This window comes from Anastrepha obliqua, chromosome 4, assembly GCF_027943255.1.
Source record: "Anastrepha obliqua isolate idAnaObli1 chromosome 4, idAnaObli1_1.0, whole genome shotgun sequence".
Classification (NCBI taxonomy): Eukaryota; Metazoa; Arthropoda; class Insecta; order Diptera; family Tephritidae; genus Anastrepha; species Anastrepha obliqua.
Genome location: NC_072895.1, coordinates 102,042,215 through 102,064,877, shown reverse-complemented (window position 1 = coordinate 102,064,877; position 22,663 = coordinate 102,042,215). Strand labels below are relative to the sequence as shown.

The 22,663-nt window shown below is 33.9% G+C and overlaps 1 protein-coding gene across 1 annotated transcript; it reads right to left on the bottom strand.

Moving 5' to 3' along the window:
* Window positions 1-1,829: 1,829 nt before the first annotated feature.
* LOC129244308 (pyrroline-5-carboxylate reductase 1) lies at window positions 1,830-22,028 on the bottom strand. Its single transcript, XM_054881925.1, has 4 exons — window positions 21,977-22,028; window positions 9,984-10,359; window positions 7,692-7,844; window positions 1,830-2,682 (listed from the first exon to the last, which is right to left on the bottom strand). Exons 1-4 carry the CDS (start codon window positions 22,026-22,028, stop codon window positions 1,830-1,832), a joined length of 1,434 nt encoding a protein of 477 aa, XP_054737900.1.
* Window positions 22,029-22,663: the final 635 nt, after the last annotated feature.

Sequence of the window (22,663 nt, the reverse complement as noted above, 5' to 3'; positions counted from 1 at the left end):
TGTAGTTTGGGATCTTGACGTAGCGCCTAATTTCGCTAGTAATGATAGATTACAGGGTGTAGCTATGCGAAGCAAAATTGTGTGAGTGACTTCGGCTGCCACGTCATCAGGGATTCGCTAGCATAATTCTGCCCACTCATTGCACACGTATGCCTACGATCGTCCAATCAGTCCTTGTTCAGACAGCCACGAAGCAACGAAGAATGAGTGTAGGCTTCTCTGCTCTTTTTTTATATCACCAACACAACCTCAGTTAGGACGTAAACAAACCGCTTTCATATCCCCTGTTACGTCAGCAAATCAGCTGATTCCTTCACAATCGTTGAGAGCCGGTTAACGGTCTGATGTTGGCAACACCTTCTGAACTCTCTCCAACGTGTAATTTTGATATGTACTATACTCCATCTGTTCGTTGTCATCATGACCTTCATGTTCTGGTGCCCCGCCCAGCAAGACGGCGTTTTCTTGCATTCCTCCACAAGTTTAGATGTTATTATGTGAGTTTGCAGCGCATATAAGGCTGCCTGGCTGTCTCACAAAATACAGATGCACTTCAGATACATTGTTCCCCTATAAAATATTTGCATCTTAATTGCTGCTTCCTCATCTCACACCCCTCTCATTCTGACACGACCCACATTTTCTGGCATTTCCATTAGCTGAGATTAATGAAGACATCAGAGGGAGACCACCTTTTACAAAAAGATCCATTAATAACTCATTAACATTTATGGGTTTTTGTATATTTTTATTGAATACACATAACACTCACACATGCTTACGTATGCATTGAGCGGGGATGTGTATTTGCAAATACATACATATCATTTTTAACTTAAAAGTCTAGTTTTACTGCCGATAGCAATCGATTGTGGTACATACTTTCTATTGTAACTGTTTATTTTGTATAGTAAATATTACATAATTCGTACACACTCGAACTAAGTACGTTGTTTAATTACAATTTATTTTTTATTTTCATTTCGAATAAAATATTTATTAATAATATGTGTATGTATATGTGTGTGTATGTATATGTAATTTGTTATAATTTAAAATAAAATTATTGCAAATATATTCATGAAAGTTAAGTACTAAGTAGTTTCTTTGCAAGCGCATACTAAAATATAATTTAATCTTTATGTTTATTTTTATTTTTCTTTTCACTTTTAATTGTTAATACTAACGCCACGAAAGTACTCACACGCCTCGGTAAAATAATTGATCGCCCGAAAGAGAGAGCAAAGATGCGTTTATCTCGTGTACTCATCTGCCTGTGGCAAATAAGTGAGTCTACCGTCTTGCCGAAGCGTGCAATGATTCTGATACTTTTCAGGCTCCAAAGATTTGTTTTAAATCGTAAAAAATATTTCACTGCAGCATACAATTACTAAACTTTAAGGCATCGTCATATAGTTAGAGGGTTTGTAGGACGGTGGCCCGTGGACAAAATTATTAAATATAGGATATTTTTTTTTTGTTGAAGATCAATAGTTACTTTGGAAGAGATTACTCATCAAAAGAGGTGGGCACAATTTTTCATTCATATATTATATTCATAGTTTCTTTTCGTTATTCCTTTTAAAGTTGCAATTTTAAAGTTTGTACCGCATAAACGTAAATTCGAGATCGTCAGATCTGTATGTAATTATGTATATGTAGGGTATTATCTCCGTTTCCGCTCTGCAATTGTGCATGCTCTCACGCTTTTGCGTGCGCTGCGCTTGCGCTCGATATCTCCCCTTCTAATTTCTAATTTTTCTCGCTTCTATCTTCTTTTTGCTCCATCTCTGCGTTTTTATGCCTCTCTTTCACAAATCTTCTTCTCTTTAATGCATATCCTTGTCATAGAACTTGTGCGCCTCCTCATTGTTAACCACCTCGGAGGTCTCGCCGAGTACGCGCATAGCATTCGAATAATCCGAATCGATTTGCGGTATTATTTGTTTATTGTTGGGGCGAAGCGTACGTATGAGATCGGTGAGTGAGAGGAATGATTGCCGATCGACGTCGTTGTTGTCATGATGTAGCACACCCACAGGCGCATTGTTATGACGTTGATTCTCACTGTTGGCTGCAGCCATCTTTTCGATTTCTTGCGAAATCTGCTTTAGACGCACTTCGACGGTGGGCACTTCGGCGGGTGCAGCAATAGCCGGTACAGGTAATGTTTTCAATTGATGTTCGCCAACACTGTTGCTCTTGGTGTCCACATCATCGGAGCTATCCTCATGCGAGACAGAAATATTCTCCTCATTAGCAGTCTCATCTTCTTCCTCTTCGCCACCTTCTTGTTGGGCATCTTGGTGTGCTTCCTGTTCGGCATGTTGTTCGACGGACTCCTTATTGATGGCATGCAAATTGTTGTTCTCGTATACGGGCAGTGTACGCTTCTTATCATCTTCGTCTTCATCTTCAGCATCAAAGTTGTCATGTTCATGTTCGTGTTCGTGTTGGTGTTCATGTTCATGTTCATCGTTTTTCGCTTCTTCCTCGGCACTCTCAAGATCATGATCGAGATTCAAGGAGACGAATGACAATTGCGGCTCATCGTGATCATCCTGATGTGAACGCTTCGAGAAAGGTGTGTATGTGGACATGGTGAGCGGTAACGGAGTCGTGGATAGGCTCAGCTTTGTTAGGTCGACAGTGGGACGTGAAGTTGTAGAGGTGACGGGACGGCTGTGTGCGAAGACAAGGTGAAAGGAAAAGCAATTAAAAATGTAATTAGAACTACATTTTCGGTAGTAAAAAACTGAAGCTAGTTGGAAATTTTGCGAAAATTATGGTAGTCTGTGCGTGCGTACATGTGTGCGGGAGTGTGCGCATGCTCTTAGGCACATTAATTTGCCACAGCGGTATTTTTGACCGTGTAACAAATCGTACGGGTACACACACACACACGCCTACGCCTACACATACAAGTCACATAAAGCTGTTAGAGGTGCAAAAAAGTATGAGTTTTAAGCCACTACTTATACATAGATATGTACATACAAACAACTGTACTTGGAGTTAACCGATACAATAGCAACAAAAGAGGTGTGTAATCCTTAACGTACGATTTATTGGTAGTCGATCAGTGATAGGCACCAAAACATGGCAATTTCATTTCTTATTGTCTGTTTGTTATTTGATTTTATGTTTTCGTTCCATTTTTTTTTTTTGTTTTGATGTTTTTTTTCTGTGTTGTACAAGCAGCTAAGCCCCAAACCATGAAATTCATAAAAATATTTGTTATCAACTTTTACAAAAAAACGAGATTTTAAACAGGTTAGTACGATCATAAAAAGTATGAATACTATGTAGTACGAATACAATACGAGCATGTACGAATACGGGTGTGTTGTATGTGGGCGTGTAGATGTGGAGATGGGTACTAAGCTTACAAAACTGATTTATGGCTAATGTCGAGAGATTACATTTATTTTAACGCATATAAGCTATTTTTATTGTATATTGCTGTTGTTGTTGTTGTTGTGGTTGTTGTTTTGTTAGTAGCGAAAAGGAACGTTATTTGAACTTGAAAATGACAGAATAATTGCCTTATAACGTTCTAATAATTTGTATTTGCACTTAATGAAAACGTATAGATGCAAATAAGGCGCATACAGTGACTTGGGAAATTGTGCAGCGCAGGTTTCTATTTTTCGAATTTTGAAGAATTTCTAATTTTTTTAAAGTAAAATTTTTTTTATTTTCTCCTTTTTTTACGGCTTTCTTATTCAGCGCAAGTTTTTATATTTCAAAATTTGAAAAATTTCTAACTTTTTTATTATTCATAATTTTTATTTAAGTCTAGAATTCATTAATACTTTTTTTGTTTTATTTTTATATTTTCTCCTTGTTTGCGGGTTTTATGGTTCAACGCATGCTTTTATATATCAAATTTTGAAGAATGTAAAATTTTGTTATTATTCATAGTTTTTATTCAAATCTAGAATTTGTTAATACTTTTTTTTATTTCTTGAAAGTTACATTTTTTTTTTCTTTTCTCCTTTTTTTTGTGGACTTTATCCAGCTTATGTTTTTATTACTAAAATTTCGAATAAAATATACTTTTTCTTAAAAATCCCACAATTTTATTAAAATCTAAATGTCATGAATATTTTTTCTTTTTCTTTTTAATTTTAATTTTTTTAAGTTTTTAATATTTTTTTTTTAATTCCTAATGTTAAAATTTTAAAAGATACTTAAATTATCGCGATAAAAATTTGTATCAAAATTATTTTCTTCTGAAAATTTTCATCTAATTTTGAGGCTTTTTTCTTTGTGAAATTCCATCGATTTCTGTTGGAATTTTTTTAAAAGTTTTGTTAAGTTTTAAGTTAAAATAATTTGAACTCATTTGATGAAATAAAAAGATTAAAGTGCCACTCTGGTAGTGCCTAAAGTGCCGTTTGATTTTTTTTTATTTTGTTTTTTCATTGTTCCCGCCTCTTGGGAGCATAGGGCCTCGACAAGACTCGACTTGCGTTGGTTTTGTTAATCTATTTGATTTCTGACAGGGTAGGAGATTAGCCTGCCGCCGTTTGATATTCATTCATAATTCTCGAAACTACACTTAATGAATATTTGTGACAGCTAAGGAAGTTTTTAAATTTTTCTGTGCTTGTTGTTTTGTTCTTTTATAATTTTTAGCAACTTTTTAAACCCTCCCAAAATCTGTATAATATACTATATATATAATGTATTTCAGTGTTAGAAAATTCGAAATTTTTTGGAACCTTTTTTTCAAAATTTTCTGCAAATTTTTTCGCTTTGTAGAGTTGTTGCTTAAAAAATCGAAAATGTTTAGCGCTGAAGCTACAACCAAATAAAAAATAAATTGAAATTTTCCTAACGCTTAATTTATGAGGAAACCTTTTTATTGATGATGAATTACTGGAAGCATGCCAAGGCATCGGCAAGGTAGAAGTGGCACCTTTACACCTACGCACCATGCCAAGGTAAAAAAAAATAACATTAATCACCTACTTGACGTTGTGCGAAAAACTCCTAGTGGTATTTATTTACATTCTCTTGTTTTCATTTATTCCTAAAGGCATACAATACTTTAAAGCAGTTTACTCCGATTTTTTTCACAATTTCAAATCTCTAAATGTGATGCCTACTTTTTAAAATACTCCTTCGAATAAATAGTTTTTGATCTCTCTATAGAGATATTTATTGCATTGTTTGAATTTTTGATACTTGGAAAGGCAAATAGCGAACTGCAAATGTGGTGAAATTAAAAAGAAATTCAAAAGCTCTGAAACATTTTTTGTTATGAATATCTGTTAAGATTTATTGTAATAAGCCCTTTTTTTAGTATCTGAAAATAAAAATTATTTTTTCTTTTTAAAATTTTCCCATAATTTTTTCGGTATATTTTTGCATAAATTTATGATAATTATAAATTTATAAATTTTTTTTTTAATTTTTTGCTTGTCCTTAAATCGAAACAAAATGCTTAAATTTTGAAATTGAAAATTTTTTTTTGCCATTATTGCTTGCAAACTTCCACACATTTGCTACATCTCAATGCATTTCAGCATGAATTTATTACAACAATCGGGTGATTTTTTTATTATAGCTGCATCCGAACTATCGATATCGATAACAATGGTTTGACCATTAAGGATGGCAAAATATGTTGTAATTTTTGTTCAGTAAGGTTTGGCGAGTCATCGTGAATTGTTTAACGCCAGCACAACGCTTCCAAATTGTGGAAATTTACTTTGCAAAAAAAAAAAAAATAAATAAAAAATAAAGTGCGAAGTTCATAGAGCAAAGTGTTAAAGATGACGCCGAAATGTCGATGCGTCGTCGTTCTCAACTTGTTGGCCTTTGTTCTTCGACTAAGTGGCAAATTTTATGTAATTATTCTTGGTTTACGTTGATTTTATAGGCAGCTCGTGCAAGAAATGAAGCTAAATGACCATTGTTTGCGTCGCATTTTTGCTGATTGGGCTCATTTAGATTTATTATTCAGATTTATTGGAAAAAGTAGTCAAAAATTTGACCGAGGAAATAAACCGTGCCGCATATCATATTTAAAAAATAAATGCCATGAGATTATCTCTGATAACTAAAATTCATTCCCATAACATTTCTGTTTTGAATTGTCATTTTAAGTTCTCAAACTCTTAAAAAAACCCCCTTTACCCCTACACCCTTTATATGTATTATTGTATATTCTTTTTTTTCACAGAAATTCAATTAGTTTCTCCTGAAAGCCAATCGAAAACCCCAATACATCTACTAAATCTCGATGCAATGAACCAGTGAAAAAAAATCGAAAATAGTTTTATATTTGCCTCCTAAACAGATAGAATTTTCGCATAAATATTTTTATGATGGCAAATTTTCAAAACAAGATTAAGGTCCGACTTTTATGCTTTAATTGGTCGAGCTCCACTTCCTATTTGTGGTGCGCGTCTTGATGTTGTTCCACTAATAGAGGGATCTACAGTTTTAAGCTGACTCAGAACAGCAGATATTTTTTATGAGGAGCTTTTTCATGGCAGAAATACACTCGGAGGTTTGCCATTGCCTGCCGAGTGGCGACCACTACTAGAAAACACTTTTTCTTCATTTTGGTGTTTCACCCAGATTCGAACCAACGTTCTCTCTGAATTCCGAATGGTAGTCATGTACCAAAATTGCTTGGAAACTCCTTTCATGACGAATAATTTTATATTTTTTTCCTTTATGCCTCCTTTTCCAAAATTTTGCTGCTAATTTTTAACCTAATTTATCGTTAATCTTTGAGCAGCCGAAAAGAGTGCTTCTAGAATTATTCATTAAAAATGAAAATTTATAAAAACTAAAGTTTATAAAAAACAAAACACGTTTATTTTGTGTAAACTCGCTTTTTAATTATAGTAATTTTATTTCAAACCGAATTTCAAAGAACTTAGGAATTCACTCAGTCATTATTCATTCGTTTTAATTCATTATCAGTTAATTTTTAGTTTTATTATTTTTTCAATTTTCTTAAATCAAACAAGTTTTTTTAACAAAATCCTATAATTAGTTTTCTTTTTATAAAAAAAATCAATATATAAAAAATATCTTTAGCTTGCGCTGAACAATTTTCCGAGTCACTGTGTTCGAGTTAATGAAGTATTAGCTTTTACTTATGTGTTTTAACTCTATTTTTATTGTATTTTTATGATTTGGGGTTTAGCTCACCTATATTTGTATGTATTTTTATTGACGCTTCATTGACGCGCTTGTGTTGGTGAATGTATGTACTCAGTTTTACAAAAATTGGAATAGTAGTTAAAATATATTACTTTAATTAATAATTTCACAAGTTCACTCTGCTGTTACTATTTCTGTTAAATCCTTAAATATTTTCTGTGTTTTTTGTTTTTGTTGTTTTGTGCCAATATTTGTCGTGTTGCTCAAATTTTTGTAATATTCTTTCGATAATTTTTACAATACTTTTTTTAAGACTTCTGCACTCCGTTTCTCCTTCATTTCCATTTTTTTGTTCTTTGTTAAATACTTTTTTTAAATATTTTTGTGATCTCTTTTATTTATTTCTTACTTCTCGCCTTTTTCATTTACTTATTTTATTTATTTTTATTTTCTGCTTAGTTTTGTTGTTATTGTCAGTGAGTGAGTGTGTTTTTTTCTTTTGATATTTTTTATTGTTTTGTTGTAGGTTGATTTATTCAGTGAGTATTGATTGGTGTCCTTACCCCTGCGCCGACGAGACTGGAATACTGCCATAGTTGTAGTAATAGCATCGGGTCTGTTCGCAGATGAAATCTTTCACGGCCGAACAATCTTCGGGCATCCACTTTAAGGTTGGCTGTTTCAAAATGACGCAACCCTTCTCGGCGCCGCTACTGCTGTAGAGGGTTAAATGGTGAAAAGGAACGAAAGTTAGCAGTGCGAACAATTTTCAAATAAAAAATTTGGTGATTAAAAGTAAATCAAGAATTAGTAACTACTAAAGGGTGATCAGATTGGAGGTACTTTTTCCAATAACCCGTTTTTGGCAGAGCACGTGTGACTACTAAATAAAACGTTTACAAATCGTACAATTGTATTACAAAAATCACGCTCTGTGGAAAGAGTTCATCGCGCGCTCAGACCAACTTTCGATGTTCAGCGATGAGATCCATTTTTGGCTTACCCGAAGTATCCCAAAACCATTCAAGAACAACCATTACATCCATTGAAAACAACCGTTTGGTGCGACCTATGTGCTAGAGGAATCATCGGCCCATATTTCTTCAAGGCTGGCGCCAATGTAACAGTGAATGGCGAACGCTATCGTCCATGATAAACGACTTTTGAGGCCGGGGATTCAAGCCCGTCATCTCCACAACATTTGGTTTCAACAAGACAGCGCTACTAATTCTATACATCTAAATTGATCACCCTTTATATAATAAGCACTTTTTGTAACCATGTTCTCAGTATAGACTATATCGCGAAAAAGGATTGACTTGATAAAGCTGACTAGCTAACTATTTAAAAAAAAGTGAATATCTCCTTTTGGAAGCTCGAAGTAATGAGAAATCCGTATCCGAGGCAAATCTTATTCCCTCAGAAGGCGGATGAGCCTCGGTTCTCTAATACAAAAAGAGAGGCAAAAACAGCGACTACACAGTGTTCGTGTGTACTGCATTCCAGGCCATGGTGGTGTTTCGGAAAATGCAGAAGTAGAGTAGTGCACTAGGAAAACCTCTAATACCGCTTCTCAAGCGTTTCCAAGCATAAAAGCCCTGCTGGGTTTTCTGATTTCGCAGGCTAGGGAGAAGTCTAGAACAGCAGGTGACGTGACAACTTTTAATCTGGATATTTGCAGAGCACAACATTCACTTTTATTCATATTCAGAGAACGATGAAGGCAGAACACGAATCGTTCTAAACATTTGAAGCAGAAATGCGCAACTTTTCACGTGAACAATATTGGGACACTGTACAACTATTACCCTAATGACCGCTAGGTTAGGAGCCTCACATAATCATTTTTGTATAAGTTTTCGAGACAAAGAAGAGGTAGCATTTGCTCAGCACTTGCTGTGCGAATACCCCTGTTTTCGAGGAATGCGCTGCAGTTTTCTGAGCGACTATTTTTTTGAAGACCAGTTTCATTGGAGGTTTTTTGGATTCTCCAAAAGCTCGGGGTGGCTTTTTTTGACCGCGTGAACTACTTTTTAAGAGCAGCTCTAATGTAGCCCAACCTAAAGACAGACTGAGCGAAAGCTTCAGGTGTCTTAAGTTGGTTGAAATGTTGAAAAACTTGAGGTTTATTGTTATGTTGGTAGGGCTGTATTCTGTAATTCTGGATTTTGCATGATGATAACCGAGCCTAAATTGTGTTGGATTATTTGACCAAACCACAAGTAAATACCATCGTGCAAGCACCGTATTCACCTGGTATGGCCCTGTGCGACTTCTTTTTGTTTCCCAAATTGAAGTTACCAATTCGTGGAAGGAGATTTCAGTCGATAGAGGAGATCAAAGAGAATGCGACGAAGGAGCTGAAGGCAATCCCTTCGTCGACCTACCAGAGGTGCATGGAGGACTGGGTTAAACGTTGGCGCATGTATGTAGCTTCAGACGGGAGATAAAGTACCATAAATTTGTCTGAAAATTAACGCTGTTTTGTTTTATTTAAATATTCCAAACATAAATATAAATAATTGGCGCGCACACTTTTGTTAGGTGTTTGGCGTTGCTCCTCCTCTTATTTGTGGCGTGTGTCTTGATGTTTTTGCACAAATGCAGGGGCCAAAAGTTTTAAGCCGACTCCAAAAGGCAGATATTTTTATGAGGAGCCTTTTTTGGCAGAAATACACTCGAAAGTTTGCCATTGCCAGCCGAGGAGCGACAGCTATTAGAAAAGGCTTGTTTTATCATTTTGTTGTTTCATGCACGGAGTGGTAGTCACACACCAACCCTTTCAGCTACGACGGCCGAGTTTCATATTACTCGCTTAAAATAAAATCACTCAATCATCATTCCTCGTCACTTACCTGTCGCGCGCCGTCCGCTGTGGTGATGTATTGCTATTGTGATCAACTGGATCCAGCAGACCGGCTTGTATAGCATCAGCTGAATTCTCGAAGAAGTCAAAAGTCGCATTAAACGGCAGCCCAGTACTCATCCATAGGAACATGCCCGTGCCCAAGCGATTACCGGAAGTCCAGAAATCATAATTGCCATAGCCGGCATTCTTCAAGTATGTGGTCATCGACTCAGCTTTCTCTTTTGTTTCAAAGGACGCCAATTGCAGACCTAATGAACGACAATACTGATAGGCCAGGAAATAGTTGAGCTCGGGTGAATAGGGATTCATGCGGCTAATGAAGTATTGAACGCCATCCAGGTGAATGGTGGTGATGCGTTGCCCTGCGAATACAAATTACGATTGAACAGCATTATAAATAGCCTCTATGGGTATGTAACTTATTATATTTTATTAATTCATTTTTACTATCTTTGAGCTAAACCCATCAAGTGTTGCAATTGCAAGTACGTATCTATGTGTGTGTGAGTGTATATGTATATATATAAAAGCGAAATCGAATTGTCTGTTTGTTTCATTAACGTTTTTTATACTTTTTAAATAAAATTTCCATTATTTTCTTGTTGGTTAAGGGACTCAATCCGCATTGGTATCTAAGTACAATTCGAGTATATAAATTATTCTGGACATGAGTTTCCCACTTCCGATGAATGTTTGCAGCACCTTGAAGTGTGAGCATAGTTTTAATAAGGAGGAGAGTACAAATGGTTGAGGTTTTTTCGTTTAATTTCATTTATTTATTTATTTTTGTTGTTTCAGCTACAAGCAAACCAACGTCGTCCAGGCGGCAGAGATGGGTAGAGCGCGCCTCAGCCATGCAGCTGGGTGGCAAAAAAGAATGCCAACAATTGTGACAAACACACTTTACTCCATACAAACATACCCAGCATATACATACATGCATACATACATACGTACATACGTGCATACGTACATCCACATGCTCATGCACATATTTACTTAGCGGACGAGTCGTCGTGTGCTTTCATTGATATTTTCGACTTCTTCCACTTAAAGCATTCATATGTGTGTGTATGTATGCATGTATGTATGTATGTATGTTTATGCATATGTTAATTGTTTTTCTTATAAGTATGCATATTTTTTGTTTTACTTCTTTAAAAACGATATTTTTGACGAATGTCGAAGATGAGAAAACGTGACAGTCACCTCCTGTGTCGCTAAAGCTGGATGAATGGCTGTCTGATTGGCTTTCTTAAGCAATGCACTTACATACGTGCATATATTTACATACTGAGTTAATACAAATGTATGCAACATTTTATGTTTGTATGCCTAAGTGCCTTAAGGAATGTCCGTACACGTAAATGGGACCGGTATGCGCGCACTCCTTTTGGGTAGTGCATTGAAAAAGGTCAACAGAAACAAACAAACCAAAAATGAAAAAGGCAAAACAAAAAATTTGTTTGGTCACATACACACATGACTCATTCAATATGAGTCGCATTTATTTGGTTTCAAGTGTTAAATTAAACAAAAGAAGCACAGAAAAGAACAAAACGGCCTAAGTTGGAATAGGAAGCCCCCCTTTTCATACCAAGTGTATGCCACAAATCCGTTTTTTCTAGCCAAGAATGAAAAAGATTTAAGGCTGCTATCGTGTTTGCTAAGAGCTACAAATTTTCAGAGAATGGCGCCAATTCTGGTTTACAATTAAGGTTTATGAATGAAGTTATCATTACTTTATTGGCCAAGAAAATACTCTAAAGTGATTATCACTTAAATCAGATTTTTGTGTTCAGTGTGTCTTCTAACTCTTTGCATGCTTCCTGCTAGACAGCTGACACTTTTATAATGACTGGGCTTATGTAGCGCCGTCGATTTTACTTACTGATAAGTTACCATTTTGTCGTACCTCGGGTGCCAGTCAACACCTTACAAGTTGCTTGGTAATTATGAACGAATAGTCAGACATGTCATTAGTCAGTATACCTTCTCTCTCATAGACATGATAAGTGGTACGTAGCCAAGCTCATCGCCATGGTCCAGTAATAAAGTGAGGGATCTGAGCAGAGTGAAGGAATTGGCCACCGCGATGCTTTTTAACCCCTTGGGTACATTCGACGTCCAAGGTACGTCATGCCGTTGTTTGCCCTAGGAGCGGATGACGTATCTAAGACGTGATATGCGTTTAGTCAATATTTAACATGCACAGTTGTCGGCATGTGATGGCTGTAGAGATCGAAATCTCGTAAAGTATTGATCAAACAATTTAAAGTTTATGCTCGTTGTCAAAGTGACATTTCACATTAAAAAAAATTGTTTGCTGTGTTTTGTTTATTCCATTCAGTTGTGAGTTACAGGGTGTTAACAATGGAAGTCAACAAAGAGAAAATTCGGTGCATTTTAAAGTTTTGCTTTGATAAAGGCGAAAATGCAAGCCAAGCTGCAAGCTGAAATTGTGAGTGGTGTTTATGGTGTCGATACTGTAATAACGGGTGATTTTTTTAGCTATTATCTTTTTAAACAGTTGGTTTAAGCAGCTGACGCACATTTCGTGTTTTGTTTCACTGTCAAACATCTTCAGTTTGGTCTATAATTTAACAATCACGATTCGTCTTACAAACGAAAAACGCTTGCAAATCATTGAATTTTATTATAAAAATGATTAAGATCCACTTTTTTATCGAAAAATTGTGTTCAGCGACGAAGCTCATTTTTGGATCAATGGGTACGTAAATAAGCAGAATTGTCGATTTTGGAGTGAAGATCAGCCAGAAGAATTGCAAGAGCTACCAATGTACCCAGAAAAGGTCACAGTTTGGTGCAACAGCTACCAATGTATCCAGAAAAGGTCACAGTTTGGTGCGGTTTATGGGGTGGAGGTATCATTGGACCGTACTTCTTCAAAGATGCTACGAATTGTAACGTAACTGTGAATGGTGAGCGCTACCGTCCAAAATACAAAAGTTTGACTTGTATGATATGTGGTTTCAGCAAGACGGTGCCACATGCCACACAGCACGCGTAACAATGGACTTGTTGAGAGGCGAGTTCGGTGAACATTTTATTTCACGTTCGGGACCTGTCAATTGGCCACCCAGATCATGCGATATAACGTCTTTAGATTATTTTCTGTGGGGCTATGTTAAAGCTCATGTCTATTCAGACAAACCTGCTTCAATTAACACATTGGAAGAGAACATTAAAGCATTTATATGTGAGAAACCGTCCGAAACATTGGAAAGAGTGTGCCAAAATTTGACTAAGCGGATGGCCCATTTGAAGCGCAGTCGCGGTCAACATTTGCATGAAATAATCTTCAAACATTAAATTATATGGACTGTACTTCTTCTTCTTAATTGGCGCGATAACCGCTTACGCGATTTTGACCGAGTTTAACAAAGCACGCCAGTCGTTTCTTTGTCGTGCTAACCGGCGCCAATTGGACACACCAAGTAAAGCCAAGTCGTTCTCCACCTGATCTTTCCAACGCAGACGAGGCCTTTCTCTTCCTCTGCTACCCCCAGGTGGTACCACATCGAATACTTTCAAAGCCGGAGCGTTTGTATCTATTCGGAAGACATGACCCAGCCAACGTAGCCGCTAGATCTTTATTCGCTGCGCTATGTCTATGTCGTCATAAAGCTCATACAGCTCATCGTTCCATCCATGGACTGTACTATCGATTTAAATAAAAATTGCATGCATTTTTTTGAATTTTACGTGTGTTTTTTTGAAAAACTTTCCTATAGCTCTTAAAAAACCAGCCTTTGGCATATTACGTGCAATTTTGTTTTCGTCGATTCCGTTCAGGAATTTTTGATGTTAAAGAAAATGTCGATAAAATCACAGAAATAACCGAAGTTAACCGACATGTTAGTAGCCTTAGCATCGCCCAGGAGGTAAAGATCGATTATAAAACACTTTTAAGCCATTTGCGCCAAAATAATGCATTTCTTTTTCCCCACTCTAATATTTTAGAAAAAATGAATTCATACACAAAATGTAGTACTTTTACATCTACTGCAAGCAACCAAAAAAAAAAGTCCATTCTACATGTGAATATTTTCTCAAATAAATCCATACCCAAGGAGTTAATGAACGCTTTGATGCTAATGGTGCTCACGCTCCCCAAAGTCAACGTGCGCCCATACGCCCGTATCAGCTGACTCGATGAAACAACCATCTACGATACTACGGAACAGAAGAGTGGTGAGAATTCATTTACATGGGTCTCTCATTAGTTTTATCGTATCAGCTGATACGAGCGTACGTTTACGTTGGTGAGTGTGAGCACCATAATTCATAACATTTCACCGAAGCCCCAAGCGAGCTCAAGCAGAGAGGGAGCGGAAGTTTCAACCAAGCTATCGTTGCGTTCACACTCTGGGCAGAGTATCAAACGCAGATATATCTTCTAAAAACGAAAAAATAGCTCTGATTTTCGCTTATCTCCTGAAACCTCTCCAGTCTGACCGCGAGGCCATGTGTACCACACTTTCCAGCGCTTCACCAAACCATTTTAGTCATGCGCACAGGAGGGATTGAAATGAAATGAAATGAGCTTGAAATGTTCATTTAGTGGACAAAGCTACAAAATGCTCAGCTTAGGCTGCAATACCTCTTTGGGGAGGCTCTGCGGAATGTAAGCTTTTATTTTTTTTAATGAATAAGTTCGTGCGGTTTTTTTTCGAAATTTGAATTTCGGATCATTCCCATGGCTTTTAAACGTTTGGAAATGGTTGATTGATCAACTCCCAAAGTTTTTGCAACCTCTTCTTGCGTTTGAGCCGGATCTTGATCGAGCAATTCCTCCAATTCGGTATCCATGAACTTTGGCGGCGCGGCCAAAATCACCACTTTTAAAGCATGCAAACCACTTCTGGCACGTTCGCTCAGCTAGAGCATGCTCACCATAAACTTCCACCAAGATACGATGACTTTCGGCTGCTTTTTTCTTCATATTAAAGAATTCCCCGCAAAAACACATTATTTGGCACGAAATTCGACATTTTCAAGTGTGGTAAAAATATTGTTGTTTACGCTTCAAATAAAAAACTTATACTGACGTTTGTGCCTTACGACAGTAGCTCTCCAATGAATGTTTGGAAATGTGGATCGATGGAATAATAATCAAGTTACGCCATCTGTTGTAAAACCGCACGAACTTATCCATAGACCTATTAAAAGGTTATCCTATGAGAGGTGTTATTTTGATATTCAAAGAAAAATGCTATTTTTTAATATAAATGATCGGATGTTTATTTCATTATAAAGAGGAAGGTATGCCGTTAATAGTGGAAAATAACATCAGGCAAATGATCACCACGTCCACGCTTACAGGACAATATCCTTTTCATGAAATTTTTCATAAACGAATTGCAAAATAGCTGCCCTATCTCCTCGATAGCCTTACGAATTCCATCTTTGAGGTCTTGAATCGACCCTGGGCTGTTGGCGTAGACCTTCTCTTTCACGTGGCCCCAAAGAAAAAAGTCACAAGGTGCTAAATCACAAGATCTCGGTGGCCAATTGTGATCACCTCTTCGAGAGATAACACGGTCGGTAAACTTTTCAGGTTTAAAGGTTGTACAGATCAATACCATACAATTCCGGCCATAAAAATCGTTAATAACCGATAATCAAATCAAAATAACACCGGTTATTGGAAAACCCTTTTGTTTTTACTAATACTATTTTATATTATTATATTTATTCTTATTTTCATTCTTTGACACACAAAAATCGCCGCATAAGTTTAAAAACAAAAGGTTATCAAAAAGGCTATCTTAAGAGGTTAAAATTAAAAATAAAAATAAAAACAAAAAATGTTTGAACATATCTTAAAACTAAAAATAGATATCCTGAAACATTAATCTTAAAAACGAATTAAGGTATAATATTTGTACTTTTATGTCAGCAACAGCGCGATAGGCGTCAATGTTATGCACACAACAGCACATTTAACAGCGAGCACTAACAAGTTCTGTAAACTTTATGCAAATGCCAACAAAATAACTCGTGTAAATAACATTTCGCCTGCTTGAGATACAGTTCGAGCAAATAAAGAATTAAAGAGAAGAACATTTTAATTTAAGGTGAACAACCTGCCAATTTAAATTTTGTATAAGTAGAAGTATAATTATAATGATAATTATTTATAGTACATAATTCCTCAATCAAATCAATTTGGCTCCACTTGCTGAACATTAACAAATCATCAATTTCTTCAATAGCCCAAAGTACTAATCAATGTTGTTCTTTTTTATGTCATATTCTATATTAATATTCTCAATGCACTGCGAATTATTTGATTTGCTCCTCGCCAACTGTTGGTGGAACCGTTAACAATTAACTTGAACAAAAAAGGCCGCTGGCTATATTAGTTTGTTGAGCTTTTATGGTTTTATGTTAAATGAGTTGGTGACGGCAACAAAAAATCGCGCACGCTGTTCTAATAAAGTTCTAATAAATTTATAATAAAAATATTTGAAATTATTAACTGTGAAATGCGATTAACAGTTAACGAAAGTATGGGGTAAGCGGAACTTAAGTTTTTAATTTGGTGCTATTTTAATTATATACTCATTTATTTATTCGAGTATATACCTATCACCTCAATGACGGTGTATCATAACGATTTACGATGCCCGATTTTTTTTCCCTTTTCATTCGTTTCATATTTTTAGCAATGGAAATGCTGGTGAGTTGTTTTTTAATAAATAGTTTTATAAAAATGAGAACAAAATAAATAATTGGCGCTTACACCCTCGAGAACAATTTATCCCTCATTCGCCTATTCGAACTATCCAACAAGCAATTGGAATTTGTTGCGTTTTTATATTTTATTTTATTTTGCAACGATTTGTTCGCTGTTTGGCAAAGGGTAAGTAAGTATTCATTCGATAAAACTCTTTCTGCTCCACAAAACTAAGTTAATTGTATTTTTGAGTTATTTAATTTTTTATTACTTTTGAGGCTTAGAAATGGAATACCCAGAAGGCAAAAATCATCATTTTCGACACCTGCTCTTCTTTGCTTGTCATCGAGTTCAAAAAGCTAGCGAAGCTGCCTGGGACATTTGCGACGTGTATGGAGAAGGTGTCTTCGGTACGAAAATGTTTTGCAAAGTTCAAATTGGCGACTTTGACGTCGATGACACGTCCCCCAGCGGATGGTCTTCCGAATCCGATAAAGAACGTCTCAAATCACTTTTGAAAGAGATCGGTCGCCAAACCAGTCGTGAATTGGGCGGAAAAAATGAACTGCGATCATAAAACGATACTCAACCACCTTCACTCAATGAGATTTACCGTAAAATTGGAGGCCTGGGTGCCTCACGCAACTCTATGAAAAAAAAAAAACAAAGAAAGTTGTCTTCGAATAAACAACGCTTTTTGTACGACACGGGACACGGGAGATGAGAAAATGTCCTTATACATCAATATGAAGCAAATAAAGGAATGGGTGGCTCCAGGAGATACGCCAAAGATCAAAGCCAAAGAAGATCATGATATGTGTTTGGTGGGACTGGGTGTGCATAGTCAAGCCGGAAGTGATCGACATGGTCAAACCATACTCCTTCACGACAACACCCGGCCCTATGTTGCCGTAAGTCGTCAAAGCCGCATTCCCCAAGAACTCGAATGGGAGGTCCTTCAGCATCCGCCGTATTCTCCGGATCTTGCACCGACCGATTACCATCTTTTCCGCTCCCTGTCAAACCATTTGAAGGGCGTTGCCTTCGATAACAAAGAGGCCCTTAAAAACTGGCTCAACAAGTTCTTTAACACCAGTCTAGGCGATTTTTGGCGGAACGGCATCAACAAATTGGTCGAGAGGTGGGAAGAGGATGTAAACCCCAACGGCGAACGTACAGTTGATTAAATTATTGATATAATTATTATTTTTTGTTTAAATAAAATTCTTCTGTAAATACACGCTAGGAGCATATTCACCAACCTAATATTTACTTGAGCGAAATTTTCTTTAAAAAAGCAATATGAGACCTTTCGTAAATTGGGAAAAAGCTCGAAAATGCATTTCGAAAAAGTATAAATGTTTTTAATTTAAATGGTGTCTTTGCGTCAAATTTATCTGGAAAGTAAGCGAAACTTTGAAAATTAGAAAAAAAGTTGGCAGATTTATCTTGGTTTATTTATTTATTTTTTTCATAAATTAATACAATTATTTGAATGGTAGAATTGTTACTCATTTTTTTAGTTCATTTTGATATTTTTTAATTTTGCATTACTTGTATTTTAATTAATTTTTTTATTTTTAATAATACCAATTCTTTAATTTTTATATTACGTTTTTTATATTTTATATTTTTAATTTTGTTTTATATTACATTTTTTATTGCTATTTTGGTAGTTTTCTCTGCTTATTATTTACAAAAAAATATTCTTTATGTTTCTGTGGAGAAAAGAGAAATTATGGAATCAAAAAACAATCTAACAAATATTTAAAATTAAGTCCCAGTGCCGTTGGATGCTACGAAATTTCAATAAAAAATCATACGTTTTGGATGACGAAAGTAATTTTCCCCTCAGCAAATCACTGGTGCCGGCAATGGTTGATTTTTTTAAAATAATGTTTTAAAATATGTTCAATTTGAACATGAAGTTGAAACACAAATTTGAACCAAAACTAATCTAAATCGAAATATCCGAGAAAGGAATTTCGATACCTTGACAGAAGTCAAGTAGTCTTGCAGTGTTCAAGGAAGTATAACAGAAATAATATTTAGGCAAAATTTTTAATCCTTTCCTTACAAAGTAATTAGCAAGACATCTATGTCTGGTAGCCTAAATAAACGTCATATCATTACGTCGCTAGAACGCAGAAGTTGTTAAATAAGCGAAAAGTTGAATTGACGGAATCCCCCAAACTTGCCGCACCGTCGTCCGGTAGAAGATTTCTGTGGAAACTTAAGTTCACTGGTATACAAAAATAACTGGATAACTAATAATATTGGACAACTAAAAAAATAATCCGTGTATGTATGCGTAAAATAGATAAAAATTTCGTTTGGTGATCATTCAAAGGTATCCATACAAGGCTCCGACGTGCGGCGAATAAGCAAACTTTTTCAACTAGACATTGATTTTTCTTAACACCAATAGATTGCCAAGGTAGTAATTTTGACTGTTTTTTAAGTTCAATTAGAAACACAATGCGTTTATTAATAATTGTAGTTACCTCCCACGTCCCTCATATCCGGTAAATGAATACGAGTATGTGTTATTCCTCCTTTTTCGCGATGACTGCCTTTCTAGTGTTAATGCTCTATCACTAGCAAATCGTTCTATTGTAAATTTTCTATGTAGAAATGCAATAAATTATTTTTACAATATTTTTGAAAAAATGAATTTTTTTTTTATGACATAAGTTCTTTATTAAATTTTATATTTTTCTTATAATATTATATATCTTTTATATTTTATATTTTCTTATATTTATATTTTCTTATATATATATATTTTATATTTTTTTATATTTTTTCTATTTATTTTTTTATTTTCTATTTGTTTTTTAAATTTAATATATTTTTCATGTTTTATATTTTGCCATGCCTTATTTTTTAAATTTTATATTTTGTCAGAACTTATTTTTTGTTTATCTTTTTATATTTTGTTTTTTATATCTCCTATTTATTTTTGATAGAAAAGTTGTTGTATAATAGCGGTCGCGCCTTGGCCGGCAAAGGCAAACTTGCGAGAGTATTTATGCCATGAAAAAGCTTTAAACAAAAAATATCTGCTGTAGGTTTCTTCAATTGTAGCACAACAAGATGATGCACACCATAAGCAGAAGGAGGAGCTCGGCCAAACATCCAAAAAAGTCTGTAAGTGCTAATTATTATATATAAATATATATATATTTGTTTTTTATATTTAATATTATATACTTTTCAAATTTTATATACTGTTATGCTTAATTTTTTATATTTTATATTTTTTGTTATAATTTACATGTTTTATTTTGCCTTGCCTCATTTTTTGTATTTCATGTTTTGTCGTGCCTTTATTTTTAAACTTAATTATTACAAATGTTTAGAATTTTTTTTACAATATATTTTTATATTTTATAATTTTTGTTAAATTGTTTTTTTATATATTTTACTTTTTATCATACCTTATTTTCATATTTTATATTTTTTGTTATAATTTATTTTTTCTGTTTTATATTTTATTTAAAAAATTTGAAATAATTAAATTTTATATATTTTTCATAATATATTTTTTATATTTTTTGTTAAAATATTCTTTTTTATATTTCACGTTTTGTCATGCCTTATTTTTTATTATTTAATTTTGTTTGTTATATTATAATTTGTATATTTTATTTTGTCATGCCCCATTTTTTAAATTTTATATATTTTTTATAATATATTTTTTATATTTTATATTTTGTCATACCTTTTTTCATATTTTTATTTTTTGTTCAAATATTTTTCTTTATATTTCACGTTTCGTCATTCCTTATTTCTTTATTTTATATTTTCTGTTATGATTTGTATATTTTATTTTATCGTACCTTATTTTTTTTATTTAATATTTTTTGTTATTGTATAATTTGTATATTTTATTGTGCCATGCCTTATTTTTAAAATTAAATTTTAATTATTTCAAATTTTATATTTGTTTTAATATATTTTTTATATTTTCTATTTTATCATACCTTGTTTTTTGTATTTTATATTTGGTCATACCTTGTTTTTATATTTTTTATTTTTTGTTAAAATATTTTTCTTTATATTTCACGTTTTGTCATTCCTTATTGTTATATTTTATATATTTTGTTATAATTTATATATTTTATTTTGTCGTACCTTATTTTTTTTATTTTATATTTTTTGTTATAATTTATATATTTTATTTTGTCATGCCTTATTTTTAAAAATTAAATTTTAATTATTTCAAATTTTATATTTTTTTATAATATATTTTTTATATTTTATATTTTATCATACCTTGTTTTTTGTATTTTATCGTTTGTCATACCTTGTTTTTATATTTTTTATTTTTTGTTAAAATATTTTTCTTTATATTTCACGTTTTGTCATGCCTTATTTTTTAATATTTTATATTTTTTGTTATAATTTGTATATTTTATTTTGCCATATCTTAAATATTTTTATATTTTTTCTATAATATATTTTTCATAAGTATTTAAATATTTTATGGAATTTTCTTTTTTAGTTTTAAATTTTGTTTTATTATTTGTGTTTGAATTTTTTGTATTTTTTTTTTATTATTTTCCCTACTTATTATTAGAAAACAAAAAAAAATCAGTGTTATTTTTTACAAAAGCTTAATAACGCTGCCATTCAATTTGTCTTCATTGCAATCACTCATTTTTGTTTTTGATGTTTTCTTAGTTATTTTTTCCTTTTATTTTAATTGTGTCTTATAACTGACTTCCTATATTTTATAATGTTTTATTTTATATTTTTATATTTTACTTATTTAATTAATTTTAATTGCGCTTATATGTTGTTTTTTATATTTTATATATCAATTTTCTTTTCCTTTTTTTATTTTTAATATGTGACTTTTTCTGTTCATAAATAAATAATTCTTCATTTTCTGAATTAAAAAAAAAGTGAATATACTTTTTAGAATTCACAGTTTCCTTCGCTAGATACATACAGGATTCCACACATATTAAAATTCCATGCTTGCCTGTGTTAGCCTTTGTATGCAACAGTCTATACTTAGAAAAGGCACGCAAACGGAGGCTCTGTGATTGATGTTTTTTAAAAAATATACCTTTTTTTTGTACATAAAAAGCATAAATTTAGGTAAACGCCTTTTTTGTACCGAAAAGTTTTTTTTGCAAGGAAATTTATAAAAAAATATATTTTCTTCCGTATCAGCAACACTTCCCATCCTTTTTCCAAAAACTTATTTCTAGTAAAAATTCTTATTCACTTAAATTTACGTATGCTTGTGTGTATGTTGTACAAACCTGAGACGCAGGCTAACACGCTCAGTAAACAGATTAAAATAATTTTCGCCATTTCTTCGTCAAAACTCTTCTTCTTCAAATAAGACTCTTTCCGCCAATTAATCGAACACTAATAACCAATTTTTCAAGTTGTTGCACTATTATATATAGAACTACACCACAATTTATCTATGTATATGTGTAGTTGCTATGTATTTGTGTGTGTATTGAGTAACTATTGGATCCGTGAACGGGAGAAAGACACGTTCTTTCTAGATCGCTGCAAAACACCAACTGACACAAACTCTTCACGGCCAAGAACACTAAAGCCAACGACGAAGCTGAAGTCAGTCATGAAGTAATTCTTTACCGCGGCGGCTTCGTCTTTAACTTCTTCTTTGACTTTAATTTCGACTTCTTTGACTTGTGTGTATTGTCGCTTTGTCGCTTTGCTTCGCTTAAACTCGGCTATTATTTGTTTGTGTGTGAATGCTGTGTTTAATCCTTTGAGCCCGTGACGGCAGTGTTGGCAGTGGCAAGTAAATTCACACACACTCACGCACACATGAGCTGCGATCCAACATATAGTTTTGTTAGTTTTGTTTTTGTTTGAGGACAGGTAACAATTGGGATGGTTACTAATGTGATGCGATCCAATGGCAGTGCTGCTCAATGCCCTACGGCTCCACAGCATTCACAAGTCATTCA

Bases quoted from the DNA above. Each gene is read 5' to 3' on its own strand.
- LOC129244308 (XM_054881925.1), bottom strand. From the start codon at position 22,028: ATGGCGAAAATTATTTTAATCTGTTTACTGAGCGTGTTAGCCTGCGTC. The intron at 10,360-21,976 runs GTTTGTACAACA...TTGTATTCGCAG, and splicing joins CGTGTTAGCCTGCGTCTCAG to GGCAACGCATCACCACCATT. The intron at 2,683-7,691 runs GTAAGGACACCA...CTTCGCACACAG, and splicing joins CCAGTCTCGTCGGCGCAGGG to CCGTCCCGTCACCTCTACAA.